Source organism: Macrotis lagotis, chromosome X (genome assembly GCF_037893015.1).
Source record: "Macrotis lagotis isolate mMagLag1 chromosome X, bilby.v1.9.chrom.fasta, whole genome shotgun sequence".
Lineage (NCBI taxonomy): Eukaryota > Metazoa > Chordata > Mammalia > Peramelemorphia > Peramelidae > Macrotis > Macrotis lagotis.
In genome coordinates this window covers 582,093,398-582,119,205 of record NC_133666.1, presented here as the reverse complement: position 1 = coordinate 582,119,205, position 25,808 = coordinate 582,093,398, and the positions used below count along the sequence as shown (strand labels likewise).

The 25,808-nt window shown below is 35.7% G+C and overlaps 1 protein-coding gene across 2 annotated transcripts in view; it reads right to left on the bottom strand.

Annotated features, from left to right (window-relative positions):
* Positions 1–3,847: 3,847 nt before the first annotated feature.
* Positions 3,848–25,808, bottom strand: part of DEPTOR (DEP domain containing MTOR interacting protein) — a 199,581-nt gene continuing 177,620 nt past the window's right edge. For both annotated transcript variants that reach the window (XM_074201471.1, XM_074201472.1), the window contains exon 9: positions 3,848–7,662. In XM_074201471.1, coding sequence (XP_074057572.1) covers positions 7,534–7,662 — 129 coding nt within the window. In that variant the 3' untranslated portion in view covers positions 3,848–7,533. The remainder of the gene's footprint in view (positions 7,663–25,808) is intronic.

Genomic DNA, 25,808 nt, shown 5'->3' with positions numbered 1-25,808 from the left:
CCTTCCAACTCTGAGCATCTATAATTGAGAAGTTTCCCTCTGTTCCTAGCCCTATCACGTCAAGGAGCTAATCCATAGTTAAGGATACAGTACTGCATTATCTTTCTTTTCTTTCTTTCTCTTTCTATTAATTCCCTCATGTATACATCTACTTAGCATTTATTCATTTATTTATTTGCTAATTTTTTATTTGTGTTATTGCAGGCAAGATTTTCTTCCAAATTTCAAGTGTTAAAATGCTTTATTAATAATTAGATTGTTTATTATCTATGTATTTGACTTTTAGCTAGTACATTCCCTTTAAAAAAGTCCTGCTCTGGCATTTCATTGTAGGATAAAGTTTATCCTGAGTTTCTGGTGGAACACAACATCTCCTACATCCTATTAAGTTGGGAAGGCTTCCAAGATGAGGTTTCACAATGAGCTGTCTGTCTGCCATCAAGGACCAGCCCAATTAAACAGCTATATTCTTAGACTCATCATCACCTTTGGCCTAACAAGGATGAAAACAATGGTTGTATTATTTACAATAGAGTTGTTGTGAAGAAAAAATGAGATAATATGGCAAAAGAATATTAAAAATGTGTGATATTCTTAATGCTTGTACTACTCCCAAGAGCCCTAAAACAAGTTGGTAATAGCAGTAGGACTAGAATCTAATCTTATGACTTCCACCCCCAAAATTCTTTTCATTCTTTTATACCAACTTATTGTGGGAGTTCTAACAAGTCACTCAGACTATCTGATCTCCATTTCCTCTTGTGTTAAAACATATCTACCTTGTCCATCTCATAGTTATTATAAAGATTAAATGAGATAATAATGAGAAAATAATATTTGTAAATTCTTTGAAAATAATTCGGTTTTGGATAACGTTAAGATTATCCAAAGAATGTATGTTTAGTTAATGAAACCCCCAAACAGGATTATTACATATTATTTTGAAAAGGATATACAAATTTAGAGAAGCCACCCTAAATGTTCATATGGCCTCTTTGTACCTAACTTGTGATAGAGTATTCCCAGTTTGTATTGGTCTGATGAACCACAGTGGGACACACCGTAACTTGGCTCTGACACAGTGATCATTTTGGTCCTCTTCAAGAATGAAAGATAATAATCAACCAACTGACCAACCAAGCAACCGAACAACCATGAAACAATAGAACTAATATTCTTCTTTAGAAAATATGCTGAATGATTATGAATATTAAAAAAATCAGAGAAAGATCTATGTTGAATAGATCCTTCATAGTAGAATTATGAAAGATATGGGTAAGGATCGTATCAGATGAGAAGGGGTAGGTGGGTTGCAATTTGTACTGGTGGAGGGGGTGTTCCCTATGGATTCAATGAAATATCATAGCATAAATGGAATGAATAATACATGATATTCAGCAATACTTGATACTGGATCAAATGCAGAAACATTATTTTAATATAATTTCATAAAATATATCTCATTATATAGTTTTACAAACTGGACTTTTGGCTATGTTCCTTGTTGGATTCTATGTTAATTGATGTTTTAGAGTTCCTTGAGTTTGATCTGATAAGTTTAGTACAAAAACAATTTTATACTGTTTTTTGGGATAATATAGCTAATATATTCTAAAATACTGCAAAAGTTGAAACAAAAAATTGGCTTTGAAGATTAATTTTTTTGTTGCTTTGCATGTATTTTATTTTTCAAACCATAATTTTCAATATTATGCAGCAAGTTAAAACATAAAATAGGACCCAAATAAGCCTTAACTGAATTTTGAAATCAACATTTTCTAGTTTAAGTACAATATACTAATGCATTTGACAGTACATATACATATCAATACCTGATAATCATTGGTATTTTGGTACTCTGGTTTGTCTTTCAAGATGTCTCAGTGAGGAAAAACCTTTTGTTTCCCAAAGCCTGCTTTATGGCAGTTACACCCTGGATAATAACAATAGGATGACATTCTGATCAATTCAGTTAAACAAGAAAGTTGTGGGGGGGCTACAAAAATCACTGTTGACTCGGAGACATCAGTGCTTCAACATTGAATATTCTGAGTTCACAGTATCAGTTAAAAATAGGTATTGGCAAAAAAGTCTTTCCTCAGCAAGTTTGAAAGGGAAAATTAGATAAGTAAGAGACCAGTCTGAATAACAACAACAAAAAAAAAAAAAAAATAGATTTGGATAGCAATTTCCCATTGCTCCAACTTTGCCACATTGAGGAACTTGGCATCAAAGGATCTTGATGATGAGTCTCAGACCTTGCTATCTGTGAGATCCTGGACAAATTACCATTCTACTAAAGTCCTCAGTTCTCTGATCCACAAAGTTGACCTAGACGATCTTAAAGGTACATTTTAACACTCTGTGATTTTGAGATTCCATTTCCAAACATATCTTTCTACATGTTGCCCTCCACTCCATGATTCCTCCCCTGATAAATTTACAGATCTGCATTTCAGGGATTAATACAAAGATGTCAAACAGTAGGATCTCCACAAATCATTTACTTTTGCATTGTCTGTAACAGAACTGAATTTATAAACACAGAGTTGAAATGTGCGCTGACAGCAGATATACTAATGTAGATTTAAAATATCATGTTACTTCTAACTTCTATTTTCTAAAAGAAAAATATTGTTTAAGAAGCAGAGAAAGCAACTGCAAAAATTCACAAAGAATGCCATGTATACATGTAATAATTTTGGAAAAGCATCATAGAATCATGAGAATAGAAAAGAGAGAACTGGCCTTGACATCGAAAGACCTGGATTGAATTCTTAGCTCCAACCTCTAGTGTGTATTAGCTATTTAACCCTGAGCAAATCCTTTAATCTCTATGTCCCAGGCAACTCTCTAAGACCTTGAGGAGAAAAAATGTCGATTTGCACAAGAGGAGGGGATTAGTCACTTGGATCTTCACACTCAAAATCAGAGGTCTAGCAAAATATTTTATGATATATACATGTCTACACATACATGCATATATGTATTCAAATATTATAGCAGAAAGAGACTTCAAAGATCAAATAATCCCTTGACTTTATAGTTATGAACACTGAGATCCAGAAAGGCCAAGTTTTCTAAGGATTACATGGCTAGCTAACAACACAGAAAAGACCCCAGTCCATTACTCTGAACTAGAATGAGCGATTTAGAAAAGGAATTTCAAGTTTAAAATTTGGGTAATTATCAAAGGGCACACAAAAATTGCTCATTTTCTGCATGATATAAAATAATAGGAGGTCTGTGCAATTATGATTCTGCTTTTTTAATGGTAATAAATTTTATATGTCTTTTTACTTATCATATATATTATATCATTAATTTCATCATAACAATATATTTATTCTTTTATATAAAGAAATGCCAACTATACTTTTTACTCTTCACTGCAGATATAAAGTGATTTACTATGGTTGAAGCACCACATAGTAGAATGAGAACTGGCTGGTACTTAAGAGACCTGGATTTTCATCCTGGTTTCTCCATTCCACACTAGTTGTGGGACCTTAAGCAAGTTACCTCACCGCTCCCCAGTTCACTCTTTTGTAAAGGGAGGTGCTTAGACAAGGTGATTTTTAAAGTTTTTTCCAATGCTTCCTGAAAGTAATGCTCTATGAATACATCACCTTTTAGCTTCTCAGTTTACTCCTTTGTAAAGGGAGATGCTTAGACAAGGTGATTTTTAAAGTTTTTCCCCAATGCTTCCCCAAAGTAATGCTCTATGACTATATGATTTATGGGCTTTAATGAAGCTTAAAGCATCATTCATAATTAAAAATTATAGTCACAGTCAGAGACTAATTGGCTAATTATAGTCATTAGCCTGGAAATTAAATTTGAATGATTGTATATATATATATATATATATATATATATATATATATATGTATATAAACCTTTTCAAAATCAGATTCACTCTCTCCCTGACTTTGATTTTGATGGTGGGGGTGAAGTGAAAAGATTCCAACTTGAAGTCAGCCAAGAAATAGGTTTGAATGCTGTCTCTGACACTAGCAGAGTGACCAAAGGCAAAGTCCTTGAATCTCTCTAGTCAAATGGAGATTGTAATAACTGCACTGCCTAAAAGGCAGGGTTGTCTTGAGGTTCAAATGAGATGTTTATAAAGTGCATTGCATGATGCATCAGCAACTGTTATTGCCATTACAATAAGGAGTGATAAAGGAAAACCTCCAGATGCCAAAGAACCTACAATGACCTTGGATCCCCATGCCTTGTCTGCTTCCTGGCAAGCCTGCATTTGGTGACTTGAATGAAAAGGAGATAATGTAGACCTCAGCAGCCCCCAAGGAAAGGGCAGGATAGAGCTGTTCTTAATCAAGTAATCTTTTCCAATCCAACTTTCTGACATTAATTATCAACTTGTTCAAATAATGAAGCATTGTCTTTCTGAATCGGTGTACTGACCCTTGTAATGGAAGGTCAACATAGAGCCATGGCTAAAACATGCTTGAGTAGAATTTCATTGAGCTTTCCCAAGTTCTCAGAAATATCATTTCCTACTAAAATTCCTACTTGCCTGGCATGCTGGTCTCCCAATGGGAGGAAAATGTCTCACACAAGATTGTATTTATAATTGAAAGTTACTAAACCTTATTTTAGCACCTATGCACAAATGAGATAAGTTTAGTTAGACACCCCCTTAATAAAGTAACTATGTAAAATCTATACCTGAATGAAACCCTTTGTGGCAAAGTTTCCCCCAATAAAAGATGCTGACCACCTTACTGACTTCCAAAGACAGATAATGGAGGCTACCACCCAATACTACGATATGGCAAAAAGGCTTGGCATGCAGAAGACCTGAGCTCACATCTTTATTGTGAATCCTGGCTCTGCTACTTAGGGCAAATGAATTAGGCTAAGTTACTTCTCCTCTCTGTGCCTCAATTTCCTAATCTATAAAATGAAGAGGTTGGACCTACACCAAAGCAACTTTTTTTTAAAATCAAAATCTTATTTCATTTTTTCCAATTACCCTTGCATTTGCTTTTACAATAATCTTTGTGTGTATACATGTATGTATGTGTGTGTATATATGTGTGTGTGTATGTGTATTTATACATACACATATATTATGGACCTGTTGTCTCCCCCTTAAGAATATTAGTTCCCTAAGGGCAGAGTTTGTTTCACTTTTGTCTTATATTCTTAGCAATCAGCAGATTTTATACATAGAAGGTACTTGAGAAATGTTTGTTGATTGAGTGACTGATTGATTCGATTCGTTGCTAGATGATCTGTCCTATCTAGCTCTTAAATCCATGATTGTGTAAATTCCATTGATGTATCAAGAAACAAGAGCTAGAAAACACTACGATAGCAAATTAGAATTCAATTCTTTGCTAAAAAGTCTTTTTTTTCTTTTGGTGTCAGTCTTCATCTGAACAGGGAATTAAAACATCTAGGGTTCAAGGTGATACCAAAATAAAGGCAATGAGAGCAGGAGAGGACTAAAACTATAGAGATTAGAGTATTGTGGCATGACAAGTAGATGAAGAATATGTTTTGGCTTAGATTCTTTGTTAGATTGAAAAGCCCATAAGACCTGATGAAAGAAAAGATTTGCCTCATCTCTTAAAGATGTTGAAAAAAAAATTTAAAGGGTAATTTTCTCCGAATGCATAGCAGAAGCCTAGCTTCAGAGACAAGAATGGGTGTGACCTTGGATAAGTCACCTAATTTTTTTTTAAAGTCGTGGCAATTCTTTAAGGTGTAAGCTGCAGAGAAGGTGTGCGACCACCAGTGGAGGAGAAGGCTCCCTACACCAGTCATATCATGGGTGTAGATCCTTTCTTTTCCTTAAAGGAGTTCAATATAAAGAATGCTATGATAAATAACCAGTTAAAATCATATCAGTATTAAAGAGTCTATTCTTGTTTAACATTCTTGAAGGTCAGATAAGAGTTAGACTACAAAGACTGTATTTGCTTATATTCTACCTGGGGGCAGAGAAAGCTGCAGTGTATTACTTATGTAGGAATGGAGTGTCAGCTCTTCTAAAGCCTTCTGAAATGGCATTAATGGATACAAATCTAATCCTATGTGTACAAATCTAGCTGCATTAGGAATTCCTTTACACAGAATTAAGATGTATCTAGCAACTCCTGAATATCCTAAATACAGGCCATTAATCATTTTAGGGGGATTCATCTTGTTCCTGATGATCCCAAATAAACCTTTCTCATGCCAAAGAAAGAAAACACACCATTCACACACAAGCTCAAAAGACATAACAACAAGTTCTGATTTCAGGGGAAGACAATCCTGAGAAAACAAGCACATAGACATAGAACATGTTATACAAGAAAGCTAATACTAAAGGGGAAAATATTCCCCCAAATAGGAAGGTGACAATTTCTGTCTTTCTCACACTGTAGTTCAACTGTAGTTTGTTGTTGCTTTTCCCAATGTAAAAAGATATTCTAATCAAGTAGAACAAAAATTGTCAGAATATCAACTGTTCCTCTATCAACTATTTACATTCAGTTATTTCAGTCATGTCCAATTCTTCATAATCAAAGATACTGGAGTGATTTGCCATTTTTTTTTCTCCAGCTCATTTTATAGATGTGGAAACTGAGGCAAATAGGGTGAAGTGACTTGCTCAGTGTCACACAGCTAGGGTCTGGAGGTCGAATTTAAACTCATATCTTTCTGACTCCAGGCTATCCATTATGTCTCCTAACTGCCCTAGGGTATGGACATACATACACACATATACATACATAAATGACTCTATGTCTATATACATTCAATGGATTTAGGATTAATTTCAGAAAGTGACTGCAGTTTCTGTAGCCCACAATCACTTAGCTTGCGAAGGATAATGTACCTTCTTAGAGTTGTAGAATATTTTAAGAAATGCTTAAAAAATTACAAAAGTTTTTATTCCATACCATATTGGAAAGCATGGTTTAAATAAAAAGTTGACTGCCAATTGCAGAGATAGCAAGTGGGATTCTCACGGGTTTCAGCCATGTCAATGCTTTCAATCTATTTCTTTAAAAAGTTGGCACATAGTTTATTGAGGGTCCTGCAGTATCACTTGATATTGAGGTTCATTGAATTTTAGGAATTCTACTACATTAATTCATTCTGATTTCACTAAGATTTTGGAACTAAGAACCTATATAAGGACATTCTATCATTCATGGGAATTTTTGGCATCTTGAAGTTTAGAAAAAGAGAGCCTTAGTTTCTTTCTGAAAAAGAAAAGAAGCAAAAGAATACAACTATGACAAACACTGAAAGGACGTTGAGTAGGGGGCACTGTGTAATTGGCAAGTCTAGTTTCCTAAATGAGAAAAAGGATGTATTTCTTAAAGGGCACTTACACATTTAAATCACATTGTGAAAGTAAACTGAAGGGGATAAGGGAGACAGACATAAATGGTCACTGCCATCCATTCAGATGGGGAAGGCAGCTTTTCCTTTGCATTGTTTTGTGTTTCTCTTTGCAGGTAGTTATGATCATATTTGTCTGATACAGTGGAAGGGAAAGACTCTTCCTTAGTACTCCAGTTCTTCCATCACTTCCATGACGATAGTCCGAGGGCCAGTCAGAATCAGATTGCTCACGGTCCGGTAGTCAACATGCAGGACGTTGAGACCATTCACAGAAACAACAAACTGACAGACCTGAGAAGATAAAGATAAAAAGAACTTATTCAAGATCAAGGCCCTTTACAAAAATTTGCTGAACTTTTAAAAGAAAAAAATACATTTTTATTGATTATCTTTTGTTTTTTATCATTGACATTCATATTGTATAGCTATATACATACATATATATATATACATATAGTTATGTATGTGTATACATTTTTAATAAAACTTTTAAGAGACTTTAGGATAAGTCATGCAGAGTTGGAAGATGGCCTGAGAGGCCATACCATATTGGAGTAGTAGTACTCTGTCTTTTGATAGATATGGAAACTGAGGGCCAGGGTGGGTTAAATAATTTGTCCAAGGTCATTAAGGTAGTAAGCATCAAAGGCAGGTTTTAGACTCAGCTCATCTGGCCCCAGGGACAGGGCTTTTTACATGGATCACTCTCATTTTAAAACTGTATGATGTCATGGTACAGTGGATATAACATTAGACTTGTAGACATTATGACTCAACCCTGCCTTAGAAAAGTATGATCATGGAAAAATCATTTAACCTATCTCAGTCTTAGTTTCTACATCTATAATATGGAAATAATTATAGCATGTACTTCACAGGATTGTTGTGAAGTTCTAATCAGGCAATGTATATAAGGTAATCTGGAAATTTTGAAGTGTTTTTATTGTCACTTATTTTATTATTATTAGTTGACAACTCTTGTTTAATAATTAGTAATAAACAATCATCCATCAGTTTTTGAAGAGTCCAGAGGATAGGAATCAATATTTTTTTAGACTTTTCGCACCCACTTACACACAAAAAAAATTAACTTAAAAAATTAGTTAATATAGGTTAGCTTCCCTAATTTTTATGAACCTTATTAACAGCAGTTCATGTGAAATGGCTATAGTTTTAGCTGACTTGTAAATTCAGTGAGTCAAGAAAAAGGGTTCTTGTCAGCATTAATGAAGTATGTCATTCATTACAAGGACTTTTGCATTAACCAGATCACACCTAGAGTGATATATGTGCTTCCAAAGGATAATGACAAGGGAGAGTAAAGGGACTTAAAATTATGACAAATAAGGCATAGGTGAAGAGGCTAGAAATATTTAGCATTAGAGAAGATTTAAGAGGGGACATAACTGCTGCTTTAAAATACTTGATGGGTTGATGGGGAAGAGAGATTGGATAATTTGTGTGATTTTAAAGAACAGAACTGAGACCAATGGGAAGAGGTTAAATTGAAGCAGATTTCAGTTGCTCATAAAAGGGACTTTTAACAAATTAGAGCTGCCTGAATATGAAAACAGATTGCTTGGTAAAATAGTGAGTGCCCTATTACTAGATATGTCAACAGAGGTTGGGATGGCTACTTTTCAGGATTGACATAGAGAAGATTCCTGAGAGAGGAGAGTGTAATGCCACTAAAACCTATGATCATTTCAATCAAAGAATCAATCGACACTTATTAAATCCCTAATAAGAATCATAGTTAGCATTTATTTAGAAATTTAAGATTTGCAAAATTCTTTATATGTTAATTCTTTATAAAGTAAATGCTAACTCATTTGATCCTCACAACTTGGAAAGGTAGGTGTATTCTTATGCCCATTTTACACATGAGGTAATTGAGGGCTGAAAAAGTTTAGTCACTTGTCTAGGATTCCATGAGTAAGTGTCTGAGACAATATTTGAACTGGGGTCTTTTTGACTCCAAGAATTGTAATCTATCTACCACTATCTACTATTTTATCCAGCTGTCTAGTACTACATACCAAATCCAGATCTTTGAGGAAAACTGGAATTGTGAGAAGGGAAAACAAATAGGAGGCAGTTAAATGGTGTAATAGAGAAAGCATCTGGCCTGGAGTCAGGAGATCCCTTGAAAATTTCTATTCTGACAGCTGTCAGTGGCCAGAGGTCTGCCGGTTTGCAGACAGCATTTCATCACAGTGCGAGGTGACTTTGCCTGAAAGTGACTTCTACTCTCATTATATCACAGAGGCAATAAGACAAATAAGCTCTCTAATTGACAGCAACTTGGATGCTCTCTTAGCAACACATGCACACACACACACACACACACAGACACAGACACATAAACATACAAGATTTAATCTCATAATATCAGACTTGTAGAGATCACCTAGTCTAACTTAATTCTGTTTTACAATAGGACCACAGATTTAGACCTGAAAGGGGCCTAAAAGGTTATCTGTCTCCTTTTGAAAATGAAGAAAACTGATGCCTAGATCAAGGTTAAGTAATTTGCCCAAGGGCATGCAGGAATTAAATGAATTGAACATGGCAAGATTCAATCTCAGGTTCGACTACAAACCTTGTATCACTGTTTCCCACACTATCTCCCAGCTTAAGGTAAATAAGAAAATCAAATAAATCACAGAACATTACAATCCTGATGATATGCAATGTTCAAAAATCTGAGACTTTACATGTGGGTGGCCCTCAACCAAAGTGAGATGACTTCCTTTGTCATTCAAAACTCTTCACCATCTTTATGATCCACAGAAGATGAAAAGGATACTAGAAATTATATTTTAAAGAAGAGGAAACAGGATCCAGGAGAAGGGAAGAAAGGAAATGAACAATTATTAAGCAACTATTATATGCTACATTATTTACAAACATCACCTCATTTGATCTGTACAACTCTGGGAAGTAAGAGCTGTGATTATCCCTAATTTATAGCTGAGGAACTGGGGTACAGAAACACTAAGTGATTTGGCCAGAGGAACAGTTAATAAGTGTTTGAGGAAGGATTTGAACTCAAGTCATCCTGCCTGCAGGTACCCTATCCACTACACCAGCCAGCTGTCTTGGTGAATTGACCAAGGTCACACAGTGAGTTCTTGGTAATCCTTGTTCAGTGATCCTAGATAATTCTCTTAACTCCCTCACCCTGCCCGGCCATGCCCTGGATAATAATCTAAGGCTGTAAATTGTAGATGAAGTGCTAATTTACATTGGTAGAAAGTTGTGAAGAATTCCCAATATCAAGAAAAGTATACAGTTCCAATTCAAAAAATATGTTAACATATATTCCATACATTATATATCATCATTTCTTTTGCTATTCTTCAGTTATTGTACATAAAGGGCACTTCTAATTTTTCCTATTAATAATGGACTACTTATTTATATTTTTATACAAATTGTTACTTTTTTCCTTTTTATAATACTTTTAGGATATTTAGGGTTGTAATTATTTGTCCTTTGTTCTCAAAGAAGACCATGACATCAAGGACATGATATGCAATATGAATTAGATCTGAGTGGGGGAGTACTGTGCTAAGTCACCAGCCTCATCTTCTCCTCCAGAACCATCTGGGTCCAGTAGCCAGATATGAATCAGGATGACTGAATATGAGGCAATCAGGATTTAATGACTTACCCAAGGTCACCGAGTTAGTAAGTCCCTATGTCTGGGGCCACATTTGAACATGGGTCCTTCTGACCCCAGGGCTGGTGCTCTATCCACTATACCACCTAGCTGCCCACTATTTAAGGTTAATAGTTTTTAACTTTGCATCCACTGTTTTGCCTGTTTCAGCTCCAAGGAATGATATAGCCTCTGGTATTCCCTCCCCTCAGCTTTCCTATCTCCTTTTGTTTGCCGTCTCCTCTTTTACATTGTAAGCTCCTCGAGGGTAGAGACTGTCATTTTATTTTGATTATTTATTTTTATTTTTGCAAGAGTCTGAGGTTAAGTGACTTGCTCAATATCACACAGTAAAGTAATTGAGTCTGAGGCTGCATTTGAATTTAGGTCCTCCATTTTATTAACTGCATCCTTAGTACTTAGCACAATCTGTGATTCATAGTAGGAACTAATAAATGTTTAATGGACTGTATTGGATGACTAGGACACTAGATATTGTTCATATGTGTATCAAACAATAGATTCATTAATTTTTTCATATTTATTTTCTAAATAATCACTATTTTCAATGTCAGGCCAAAAAGAAATGTCATTTAATTGGTTTAATTCTACCCACATCTGATGATTTGTAAAATAACATGATGTTCTACAAAATGAAACAGGTAAAATTTTTTAGAAACCCTGGGTACTATGAGGAAATCTGTTCTATTATAGTAGATTAAAATTAATAGTCAATAGTACACTCTGTACCAAAAATCACATACATATAACCACAACACAAAACAGTCTCAGGGAAAAAAAATTGTCTTGCTGTTCACTAAAGGAGACATGAATCATGGAATCTAAGATTTGGAAGATATCTCAGATGCCAACTAAACCCAGCCCATAACTGAATGGTAATTCTTTTTACAGAACACTCAACAAGTGATCATCTCAGTTTCCATTGAACAACTTTGGTGACAGGGAAATAAATAACTGAGAACCACTCTCATGTTAGAGAACTTTTGCCCCCAGACAAGACTAAATGTGTTTTCCTAGAGCTTCCACCTCTGGCATCTAGTTCTATACTTGGTGTCCAAACAAAGAATTTTTTCTGCTTCGTGATAGTCCTTCAAATAATTGGAGACTGATAACAAAAATAATTACAACAATATCCAAAATTTATATGGTATTTTGTTTGAAAAGTGTTTTACAAATATTATCTCATTTGATCCTCTTCAATAACCTTGGGAGGTAAGTCCTATTAGGATTCCTGTTTTACAGACGAGACACGTAGAGGTTAAGTGACTATCCCTAGGCCCACATAGCCAATGCATGTCTGAGGTTGGATTTGGATTTAGGTCTTTCTGACTCCAGATATGGTGCTTTACCCATTGTGCTATTTTGCTACTAGTGATGTCTTCTTAAAGTCTCATTTTCTCCAGACTAAATATTCCTAGTTCCCTCAAAAGATGGCATGGTGGATAGAGAGTTGAACCTAGAGGCAGGAAGATCTGAGTTCATATCCAGGCTCAGACACATATTAGATGTGTGACCCTATTGCCTTGCTTTTCTTATTTGTAAAATGAGCTGGAGAAGAAAATGGCAAACTACTCCAGTATCTTTGCTAAGAAAATCCCATATGGGAGTCATGAAGAGTGAGACACAACTGAAACAAATGAACAATCACAATGCAAGAACATAACAACAACAACAACAAAAATAATGTCATGTCTTGTTCACGAAACTGTTGTGTAGTCAAAATTTCTCTATCCTGGATAAGTTGATTTTTAAACACAATTCATTCTGAACAAATGTCATCTTGTTAGATTCCAGCTTGTTGAAATCTTTTACATAGCAGCTCTAATTCAACATGTTATAAGTTTCTACAAGTTTTGTGTTATCTGCAAATTTTTAAGCATGCTATTGATTCCTCCAACTTAGAGACTGATAAATATGATGACTCACACTGAAAAAAAACCTGTAGATTCTTGTGATTCTCCATTAAGACATATTCCTTTAAGTTGACATTGACTCAGTAACTGTTCTTTGGATCTAGCCAGTCTTAATTTTCCAAATGCACCTATCTAGCTTATAGTTCTATGTCTTTACAATAATACTATGAGAGACTGTGTTTAAAATGCTGCTGAAAATCTAGATAAAATATTTCTTCTTCATTCCACTCATTTGCCAGTCTAGTTATCTAATCTAAAAAAGAAATTAAGTTAGTCTGGTATGATCTATTTTTGATAAAGTCATGCTGACTTTCAGTAAAAATTACTTCATTTTCTTGATGCTAATAAACTATCATTTAAAAATACATTTTAGAATTTTGTCAAAGATCAAGGTCAAGATCATTAGCCCTATTTGTTTTGTAATATGGTACATCTGTCCTTCTGTCTAGCAGCACCTCTCCTATTTCCTAAATTTGTCAAAAATCCAGACTTGAACTCAGTAAGTATAGCTAGATACTATCTGACCATCTCTTTGCTTATCTTTTTACTTTTTTAAATTTTTTTATTAAAGATTTTATTTATTTTGAGCTTTACAATTTTCCCCCTAATCTTACTTACCTCCCCCACCCCCCACAGAAAGCAATTTGTCAGTCTTTACATTGTTTCCATGTTATACATTGATCCAAATTGAGTGTGATGAGAGAGAAATCATATCCTTAAGGAAGAAACATAAAGTATAAGAGATAACAAGATCAGACAATAAGATATCAGTTATTTTTTTCTAAATTAAAGGAAATAGTCCTTGGACTTTGTTCAAGCTCCATGGTTCTTTATCTGGATACAGATGATATTCTCCATTGCAGATAGCCCCAAATTGTACGTGATTGTTGCACTGATGGAATGAGCAAGTCCATCAAGGTTGATCATCACCCCCATGTTGCTGTTAGGATGTACAATGTTTTTCTGGTTCTGCTCATCTCACTCAGCATCAGTTCATGCAAATCCCTCCAGGCTTCCCTGAATTCCCATCATTCCTGGTTTCTAATAGAACAATAGTGTTCCATGACATACATATACCACAGTTTGCTAAGTCATTCCCCAGTTGAAGGATATTTACTTGATTTCCAATTCTTTGCCACCACAAACTGGGCTGCTATGAATATTTTTGTACAAGTGATGCTTTTAACCTTTTACATCATCTCTTCAGGGTATAGACCCAGTAGTGGTATTGCTGGATCAAAAAGTATACATATTTTTGTTGCCCTTTGGGCATAGTTCCAAATTTCTCTCCAGAAAGGTTGAATGAGTTCACAGCTTCACCAACAATGTAATAATCTCCCAGATTTCCTATCTTCACTTATTTTGAGGTTTTATTTCCTGCAAATCATTTTGTCCTCTCCTTCACAGATTGAAGACTATTTCTGCATGAGTACCATTAGTATTTATTATCTTTCAAAACTAGCTCTCTAAAACTTTTACATATATGAGTAGTAATGAGCACAGATGATCTTTCATTCTCCTATACACGATTAAAATAATTTTAAAGAAAATCATATCTCCTATTTCCAGTGATTTATCATCATTCTTTTATCTCATTTTAAGAAAGAAAAAAGAACTATCAGTGTTTTTAAATTTTTATTTATTTTATTCCACACTTAATAAATAAAACAAGTACTTCCATAACATAGTAGAATAAAAAGAATGATTGCATATGAAACTGCAAATCTATTATGTATAACTTGCCATTCCTTTTAAGTATATACTAAAGTTATCATGTAACTTTTCCTATTTTTTCCCTTTCCTTCTCCATCCCCCTCCTCCACAGATGGTTACCATTAGATACAAATATGTGTGTATCTATCTATCTACAGATATACATACACACATATGTAAAATCATTCTATACATACTTCTATTTATCAGTTCTTTCTCTGGAGGTAGATAGCATATTCTTTTCATATGTTCTTTGTAGTTATTTGAGTATTTACAATAGTCAAAATTATTTGTTCACTCAAAGTTGTTTTTAGACAATATTTCCAACCCTGGCTTAACCCAGGGCTATCCCTACAAAGAGGAGGAATTGAGAGTTGATAACTCATTTCAGGGCTGGTTCAGGCAAAGGGTCAGAGGCAGGATCCAGAGTAAAAGAAGTTAGAATGGGATTAATTTTAGAGTAATTACTAAAAAAAATAAGTCTCAGTCTTAATGCACTGTGCTTCTGGCCAGGATCTAGATTAGTATTATCAAACTCAATTGGAAATGTGACCATTAAGTCAAACATTAGAATCCCTATTATAATTGTTCAGTTTTTTTGGCAATGTCTGACAATTGGTGACCCCATTTGAGGTTTTCTTGGCAAAGATACTGGAGTGGTTTGCCATTTCCTTCTCCAGTTCATTGACAGATGAAGAAACTGAGGTAAACAGGGTGATTTGTCCAGAGTCACACAGCTAGTAAATGTTTGAGAACAAATTTGAACTTAGAAAAATGGTGCATTATTGATTCCAAACCAAAATTCTATCTACTAAGTCATCTAGCTGCCCAGTACCAGGTAAGCAAAAGAAATTTCAAAGCAGGTTAAGGGAAGGATATATCTGAAAAACAGGCTGGCAAAACAAAGTCAGTCAGTTTGGCAATAAGATCTTGGGTTAGAGAGAGAATCAAGGCTCAAATTGGCCAGACTGGCATATTTGACTATCCTTTTTTTAATCTCCTAAGACTGAATGTATTCTAATACTCCCACTGTAGTTATATTCATTCCAATGACATGATAGATAGCTAAACCGTTAGATCGCTAGATGGCTAGATAGAGGAATGCTGCCCCCAGCCCAGACAGATGGATGCCTCCCCCAGCCCTTCACCTGCCAGTCCCTCTCACTTATTTTTGCAAGGCAATGGGGTAAAGTGGCTTGTCCAAGGCCACACAGCTAGGTAATTATTAAATGTCTGAGGCTGGATTTGAACTCAGGTACTCCTGACCCCAGGGTTGGTGCTCTATCTACTGCGCCACCTAGCCACCCTCACCTGCCAATCCCAATGGAACTGGATAGCAACCATCAATAATGCTTACTTGTAGAGATGGTCTTAGAAAGAACAATTATGTACTGTTTACTCTATACAATAGACACTGTGCTAACTGCTAGAGACAGAAAAATGAGAAAACAAGATAGCTCCTGCTCTCAAGGAGCTCATATTCTAAAAGAGAGAACTGGGAACAGGGCACAAGAGGAAAGGAGAGCCCCTATAATGAGAGAAATGATTATTAAAAACCAATGATTTGGGGAGATCCAAAGTTTTCCCTTTTTTTCTAAAGTCCTCATTCCAAAGCCCGGAAGGATAGGATAGGGTTAACATTCTCCTTATTCTAGGTTTTGCTAACCCATCCAACCTTATGAGAAGTTTAAACTAAGGTGAAACTCTGGTCCATTATGTTTTGATCCAGCTTGAGTGGGGGAAGGTATAAATTCTTTGAGACTATCAATGTTTTCTACCAGGCACACCTGTTCCTGCTTGGCAGCTAATCTTTTCCTGGGTTACTGTTTTTCACTTTCAAAAGAAAGGACACTTGTGACATTTTCTTGCTGAAAAGGGAGAAAAAGAATTCTTCTGTAGAGTAGGGACAGCTGACTTCCCTGCCCAAATGAGAAGTAGAGAAAGAATCCAAAGAACCAAAGTCAGCATTCTAAGTGTTAACAGGATGAATGCAACAAGACGACAGGACCTCAGTGTGCGATCGAGTTGGGATAACGCCACAGTTGGGCCCCAGCCTCCCATCTGATAGGAAGCCAGACTAACTGTAAATAATTTTTCCTCCAACCTCCTCCTGTATTAGTTCTGGCAGCTGTGATAGCCCTGCAGTAAGACTGAGAGCCAGGAGGGATTGTGTAATTACACATTTGTTCTTGCACGGTGGGAGCCTAAGAAAAAAATCATCCACCCAGTTGTGAAACCCCAAAGGGGAAAAAAAAAAGGAAAAAAAAAAGAAAAACCACACTTACTTTGCAAACATCTCAGCACAACACCAATCAATAATAACTAAAGAACAGTGTGTTTTAAAAAGAGCTATAGACACATGTAGAGGACACTCCTATTTTTCATCACTTTTTTTTTAATCTGGAAGGAGAAGGATATAGTAAGGGAAAAAGCATCTTAAGCTTCTCTGTGATTAGCAAAAAGCAGTTCTCTATCTTGCAGAGAGAATAATTGATGAGGACTAAGCACAGCGTAGCTGGGAGAGGCCACAAATGATGGGAAGAGGAAGTATCAAAAGACTTTCCTATTGACACTGGAAGAACAACAAAGCTGCAAATTGGCATGTAATACTTAAGCAGTAGGGAGATATGAATGTGGCTCTATAATTTTTGCCAGAATAAGTAAGAGAAATTTAACACTTTTCTTTAAAAAAGAAAGAAAGCCAGAAACAAATTAAGCAATGTTTGAAGATACATGTTTTGTGGAAAAGAGATATTACATGTGTACCTATGTGTTTGTATTCATTTAAACCTTGCTCTGAATTGAGAATCACCAATCAATTATTCTGGAGAACAATTTGGAACTATGCCCAAAGGGCTATGAAACTGTATATACTTAGCAATACCACTACTAAATCTATATCCCAGAGAACTTATAAAAAACAGGGAAACCAACATGTACAAAAATATTCATAGCAATTCTTTTTGTGATAGCAAAGAATTGGGAATTGAGGGGATGCCCATCAGCTGGGGAATGGTTGAACAAGTTTTGGTATATGAATAAAATGGAATATTATTGTTCTATAACAAATGATGAGCAGAAACATTTCAGAAAAAAAACTGGAAACGCATGAACTAATGGTGAGTATACTGAGCAGAACCAGGAGAAGGCTGTACATTAGCAGCAACATTGTATGATGATCATCTATTATAGTCTTAGAACTTTTCAGCAATACAGTTATCAGACAATTCTAAAAGACTAGTAATGAAAAATGCCATCCACATCCAGAGAAAAAATCATGCCATTTGAATACAGATCAAAGCATATTATTTTCACTTTTAAAATGTTTTTTGTTTTTTCTTTTGTTCTGACTTCTTTCACAGCATGACTAATATGGAAATATATGTAATATGACTATGCATGTATAACCTATATCAGATATCTTGCTATCTTGTGGGGGGAGGAAGGAAACTTTACAAAAGTGAATATTGAAAATTATCTTTATATATAAAATTGAAAAAATAATTATTAATAAAATAATATTAAATTGAGTATCATAATATAAAAGTCATAACATAGCATAAATGTTTATTAAATAGATTTTTCAAAATCAACTACATCATGGGTTACTCTTATTCTCTCATTTATCCATCAGAAAATCTAACCAATTGATCTAAACAATTATTCCCTAAGGTACCATTTTGCTGGTGACAGCTGTTCAATTTACAGAAATAATGTGTAGGAAGAACTAAGGAGTTTCTAAAATGGTAGTTTTGCAAAACTAATCCTAGAAAGTGAAGATAAAACACCTTAGAAATAAATGTTTCTACTTTGTGTTTGAAGGTACCACCTAAGATGATGTTTACCATCACTGATATATAAACCAATGAAAGTTCAATGCTTTCAAGGTTTTTAGGACTGGAAATTTCATTATATTATTGAAAACTAAATGGTATTATTGGGAGAAATGTAAGAAATTGAAAGGGGATAAGATTAAGATTGTGTGACTGTTCAGGTTAGTATGAATCTCATGTGCCTGGCAAAAGCCACTCACTAGTAACATAATAGCTCATTAGTACTTATAATAGTATATATGTTTGTGTGTGTGTGTGTGTGTGTGTTTGTGTGTATTACTCACTAGGAACTTATAATAGCTCTGAAAATGAGAAAGGGAATAAGATTGAAGGTGGGGTTAAAAGGTACCATGTTTCTCAATGCAGGTAATCCTTTTATTCCTAAAAATACAGTATTTTATAGTATAATGAGAAAGAATTAATGAATCCTGGAGAAGAATGGGTTATAGAATTCCCAGCAACTGGCAGATGGAAAGCCAGATGTGTAGTCAGGAAGGCCTGAATTTGAATCTTGCTTATGAGACTTAGTAGTTATAGGACTCTGGGCAAGCCACTTAACATCTCTGTGCCTTAGTTTCCTCATCTGTAAAATATGCATAATGCTAATACCTATCTCACAAAGTTGTTGTGAGGATCAAATGAGATAATAAAGCTAGGTCTCAATTAGTGTGAATAATAAATGCAATGAAGTAATAGAGTGAATTCAAATCTGAACTATTTGAAACCATAATTATGTAAAATATGATAATTGGTTCCAGCCCAATGAAAAGCTGCAATGTGAATTTGAATAATGTAACCACTTCATAGGATTCATTATCTACACTAATCAGAACCTCTTATTGTTGTTCAGTATTCCAGTCATGTTCAACTGCAGTGGTTTGCCATTTCCTTCTCCAGAAAATTAAAGCTAGGAGTGGTAAAAGAACTTCTTCAGGGTCATATAAGCTAGAATGCATCTGAGGCTGAATTTGAATGCAGGTCTTCCTGATTTCAGGTCCGGAGTCAACAGCTCTATCCACAACCCACCTATCTGCCTACAATCAGGACCTAGCTTTATAAGTAAAGTGCTTTACAACCTTAAAGTGGCACATTTTTGAAAGCCATTATTATTATTATTATTATGTGACTACAAAATATATAATTATAATTTATGTACTACCTAATTCAGGCTTCTAGTTACCATGGCTTGCATTAGTTGCAGAGATTGTCCTAGCTATTCTCCATCTTCAATCAGTTTTCCCAGTTCCACATTCTAATAAAAGGTCATTGCTTCACCATAGAAATAGAAACATAACTATGTACTATGTGCTACATTAGGCTGTCAGTCTTCATACCTCATAAGGTTTGATTCTCTTTTCAATAAAATACCTCTCTATGGTTACTTAACCTTGAGTACTTTTATGGAAGTACAAAATGGCTGGTAATGGTGAACCAAGACTGCTTCCTGGCCAATCTCCCCTTAATGCATTTTTTAATAAATCATATCTTCTGTAACTAATGATAAAAGCCAATGATACAATGTACTCTATAAAGAGTTAACATCAACAAACATTTATTAAGTTTGTACTGTTTACTCATTTTCTCTGTTATCCATCAGAGAGGAAGTCTAACCAATTGACTTTATACAACTAGACCCTAAGGTACTATTTTGCTGATGACAGCTGTTCAACTTACAGAAATAATGGGTAGGAAGAAACAATGAGTTTCTATAAGTATAGCTTTACAAAACTAATCTAGGCATTGTACTAAGTACTAGACATATAAATGTAAAAGAAAAAAGAAAAACAATTCTTGTCCTCAAGGAGCATAATGAAGGATGAAGCCAAATACATAAAAGGGAAAAGAAGAGGGGGTAAGTGCAAGCACGGTGGCAATCTGGAGGAGGAATGAAGGATGGTGGATCTGGGATACTCCTCAAAATAAAGAGCCCCAGGAAAAACTCATCCATGGGAGTGAGAAGGGGGATGAAGGGAAGAGGTATTCTAGTGTGAGAAGGAAGAGTAGTAATAAAAAGTGATGTTAGCTGAGCTCTACAATGCACATGTTGGTGTTGTTTGACCTTCATTCTTGAAGAGGACCAAGGACACTACAGTGTGAGGTCTTGAGTTGAGAGTGAACTGATTTAAGTGAGGCAGAGCTGATGACTTTTCTCCAGAGTCATCAAAGTCCCGTGGCAAGACCCAGGTCAAGATGACTGATGATACAGTGGGTGACCTTGGTCTTTCTAAATTAAGGTCTTTCCCAGGTCCAGTCAACTGAGGCAACTTCATTAATGTCATCATAATGGCATTTTATAAGACTGTCTTATAATTTGCAAAACGGCAACTTACTCATAACAAATCCTATAGTTTTTCCTAAGGCAAAAAATTACAGATTTTTCTTTCCTGACAGGGAAAGAGCACATTTATCAATGAGTCAGTCAATATACATTTATTAAGCTCAGTCCAGTGTTTGGCACATAAGAGATGCTTAATAAACATTACCAAGAACTGTGCAAAGTGATGGCGATACAAAAAACAAAAGTGGTTAAAGTCTCTGTCCTTCAGGACATTTGCATTCTATAGGAGGGGATAACAGTGGGGACCTGAGTTCAAATTTGATCTCAGATGTTCACTGCCTGTAAGTGACTTTGGTCAAGTCACTTAATCCTGACTGCTCTGCCCTGCATCCGGGATGGCTCTGGAGGGGAAAGGGAGGATGGTGACTTAGCATAGCAACCCCTCATTCAAACCCAATTCACTTGCCATGGCATCACCTTCTTAATCATTGTCATATCATAAGGTCATAGAGCAAGAGAGGCAACAGGAAGGAAGGGAAGGGAATAAGCATTTTATAAGTTTATTGGGATGTAGAGAGTTCTATCATTATCTTTATTTTACATTTGGAGAAACTGAGACAGTTATTATATAACTTGCCCAAGGTCACACAGCCATTAAGTGTCCAAGGGCAGATATGAACTCAGGTCTTCCTGATTCCACTCTAATCACTTACTTAGAAAGCCTCTCTTCAGGATGGGGAGAAATAATAAGAGAATAAAGGATACAGCTAAATTCTAAGATAGATAGATGATTGCTGAGAGGCCACAAAATGATGGAGTGACTAGAGTGCAGGGCCTGGAGTCAAGAAGACTCATCTTCCTGAGTTCAATTCCAGGCACTTACTAGGTGTGTGACTGTGGGCAAGTCACTTCCGTTCTCAGTTTCTTCATCTGTAAAATGAGCTAGAGAAGAAAATAGCAAACCATTCCAGTATCTTTGCCAAAAATAAATGAACAAACAAAAACACTCAAATAGGTTCGCAAAGAGTTGACATGATTGAAAAAAAAACAACTAAAATAACAAAGTTGTTGAAGGAGCTGGTGATAAATGGTCTTGATTTGCTCAGCAGGGAGACATGCTTAGGCACTAAGAATGAGAAAAAGCAAGAAAGTGGAAAATTCAATGGGACCTGAGGCAGATAGAGTGCCGCTCTGGGGAGTCAACGAGAGAATGAGAAAAAAATAAAGATAACCAAGCACCAATGAAGGTCCAACTGAGGTTACATAGTATAAGACATAGGATTACATAGTGTCAGATATAGGCAGCTGGGTGGCTTAGTGGATGGATCAGGAAGATCTAGTTCAAATCCAATCTCTAAATTTGTGACTCTAGGCAAATTATTTAACCTTTGCCTCAGTTTCCTCTGGGTGCTTCCCCAGAGTTACTGTGAGCTATTTGAAAAATGTTTTACAAACCTTAAGATACTACATAAATGCTATTTTAAACTCCTAAAATAGTTTCTTCTTAATCTCAAAGAGGAGTTAAACTTTAAGGTGATGGGGAGCCACTGAAGGTTTTAAGCAGGAGTATGACATGATGAAAGTGGTGTTTTGGAACAGTCAGAAAGAATTCACTGACCAACAAAGGCTCCACTCAACCAGGCAGCTCTGGCACCAAGACCTCTCCCACAAAGATCTAATTCAAGTAGTTTCCAACAAGGGTCACTCTGTGTGTGACTCTGGACCAAACTTGAGCCTGGCTGCTTGGGGATTTATAATTGAGAGTCTGGTGCATAAATGACAATGATAAGCTCTGGTTAGGATCACAAAATCATAGATTTGGAGGGGTTTTTTTTAGGTTTTTGCAAGGCAAATGGGGTTAAGTGGCTTGCCCAAGGCCACACAGCTAGGTAATTAGTAAGTGTCTGAGACCGGATTTGAACCCAGGTACTCCTGACTCCAAGGCTGGTGCTTTATCCACTATGCCACCTAGCAGCCCGAGATTTAAAAAGAAGACTTCAGAAATAATATCATCCAACTCCTCTTTTTTACAAATATAGAAACTGAGGTCCAGCAAGATCAGGTGTCTTGAGCTGGAATTTGAACCTTGGTTGTTTTGATTTAAATCAAACTAAAATATTGATCAGTTGTTTATTTCTAATGTAGGCCAAATGTAGGCAGCTAGATGATGTAGAGTTGAGATTGGGAATACCCAATCTCAAATCCAATCTCAGAAATATACTAGTTTAGCACTTTTGGGCTAATTATTTAAACTTTGCCTCAGTTTCTATGTTCCAGGTGCTGTGCCAATTGCCAATAATACAAAAATAAAAGTGAAACATCCTCAAAGAGTTTACAATTTAATAATTTTTGGACTAAGCTACTAGTTTTCTTCCACATAGTATCAGCAAGGGTAACAAGTGGCTCTCTCAAGTAGGACACTTTTTAAATTTAATCTATAGTATTAACATTTTTTCCATCACTTTCTTAAGTCTAAACAGTCAACAGAACAATAACTCAAGCCTTTATTTATAGCATTTGCTGACTTCTAAGGTATAAATAACATTTAATAATTTAATGATCTGCCAGCTAGCTCTAGCACAGTCCAAGATATAACAATACTTAAAATGTAATCAAACTCCATTAATTCTGAAATCTATTCCTGTGACCTTTGACTGTAATTATTTCTACACATTCTCTCCCTCTTTCACTCAGAAATCCTATTACACTGTCTGCTTGTTTATTCCAGTTATTATTAAGGCTTTATCATACTTTGTTTATAGCACTAGTTAACTTTCATTCCTTGAAAAAGCATCATCATCATTTTGGAATTTGTACAAGTTCATTCTCCTCAAATTTTAATGAGTAGTGAAAAACTAAGCCAAACTAAACAACACACACACAATTTTAAATTTTCTTTGGTTAACACAACTCAGCGAAAGAGCACAAGTGAAATTGCGGTGAACACTGCAGCCCACATCAACTGAAGGAAAGTCTTTCTGGCTTAGAAAGTCCCTGCTTTCTCTAAAGCATAATTCCAGTACCTAATAACCCTCTCTAATGGCCCCCAGTTGTGAGTTTTCTCTCTTTCTCTAGAGATTACTTTGCTTCCATTCTATTGCATATTACAATTTCTCCCCCTCCATTCCTCAGAACATAAATTCTTTGAGGGCAGAGCCCTCTTGGTAGCCTCAAGACGCTTCACAATTATGATGCTTAATGTAGATGAAATTGGATTGAACTGGGGGCAGCCTAATCATGAGTCTGGATTAGGAAGTACAGTCAGGAGCCTTATCTTCAATTTGAGAGTTTACTAGAAGTTTGGCTCACTTTAGAAAGCACTATAGATACCTGTTCAGGTCCATTAGTTAGAAATGGGCCTTGTGAATTCATTAGTGGCCACTCTAGTGGAATAAGTGAATAGAGCACTTGATCTTAAGTGAAGAAAAACTAAATTCAAATCCAGCCTCAGAAACTAGTTTACTTTGGTAATTGACTGGACAAGCCATTCACCTGCTTTCTACCTCAGTTACCTCATTTATAAATGAGACTAATAATACCACCTACTCCTTAGGGTTCTTATGAGAATCATATGAGTTAATACTTATGAAATGTTTAGCAAACTTTAAAGCATTTAGAAATATGTAACTATTATTAATTAAGAGTCCTTGCTCTTTTCCAGAGTGACCTAGAAAATGTCTCCCACCCCTGAGGCTATCCCTGAACTGAACCAGCCTCTTGGGGTGACTGGGTGGGGTTTGACTTCAGCAAAATGTGGGCCTGGCTCATGGCTAGAGTCATGAGCTCATACAAAGTTTGAGGTCACTAGTAATAAAGCAAGGCTGCCTACAAATCTGAGGTTTAGAATGATGTTGTGGTAACATAAGTATTCTTTCTGAAAATGCATAACAACCCTCTAAAGCAACTGAATGTTCTTTTTTTTTTTCAAAAAGTGGGAAAATCTGCAGCTGTGAGTTCAGCTCCATTAATCTCTCTACCAAACATGCAACTGCCTGGATAATGGGTGGTGTGGGAGCAGGCAAAAAGCCAGTTCTTGGACAAACACAGGATTATTTCTTCAGAGAATTACAGTCTCCTTTCAATCTTTACACAATATTTGAGCATGCTACATGACTATATCGCCTTTAAAATGTACACACAGACACACAAAGCTATGTGCACACTGGGCAATTATCAGTTGAGGAAAACCACCTACATTTAAATAGAGAGGTAAGATTTCTCTCAGCATGATTTAAAAAAATATTCCAGAATTGTATTTTTATTTGTTTAATCTTCAAGTTGTTATACATCTATGAGTAATGGGAATGCTATTAACAATCTGTAAAGAACTGAAAATGAGTTACACTAAAGAAGGCAATGAAGAGGTGCGTGGTGGATGTGAGAGATTGGACTGCAACAGATAACAATAAAACAAAGAATTACAAAAAAGGAGAGAAAAAAATGTTGTGGTAGAAATATAGCAATATGGAGGCGGCTAGGTGACACAGTAAATAGAGCACCGGCCCTGGAGTCAGGTGGACCTGAGTTCAAATCTAGCCTCAGACACTTAATGATTACCTAGCTGTGTGGCCTTGGGCAAGTCACTTAACCCTATTGCTTTGCAAAAAAAACCCACCAAAAAACCTAAAAAAAAGAAATATAGCAATAATAAAAAAATAGAGGTTAGGCTAGTCTCATAGCAAAAGTATAGATAACTGATGGGCAAGCTGGCAAACTCCATTGCTACTCTTTTGCTATCAACAGAAAATACAGAGGGTCCCAAGTATTCTGGGTAAATTAAATTCTGCTAAACTAAAGGGAAGAAGGACAATTAGGTGGCATAGTAGATAGAGCACTGACCTGGAATCAGGAAGACCTGAGTTCAAATCCAGCCACAGACACTTAATACTTAACTGTGTAACCTTGGGCAAGTCACTTTAATTCCATTGTCTTCAAAAAATAAATAAATAAACTAAAGGGAAGACTTGGGCTAGACTTAATGGGTAAGTGCTTTTCATTTCAATCTATAACACCAG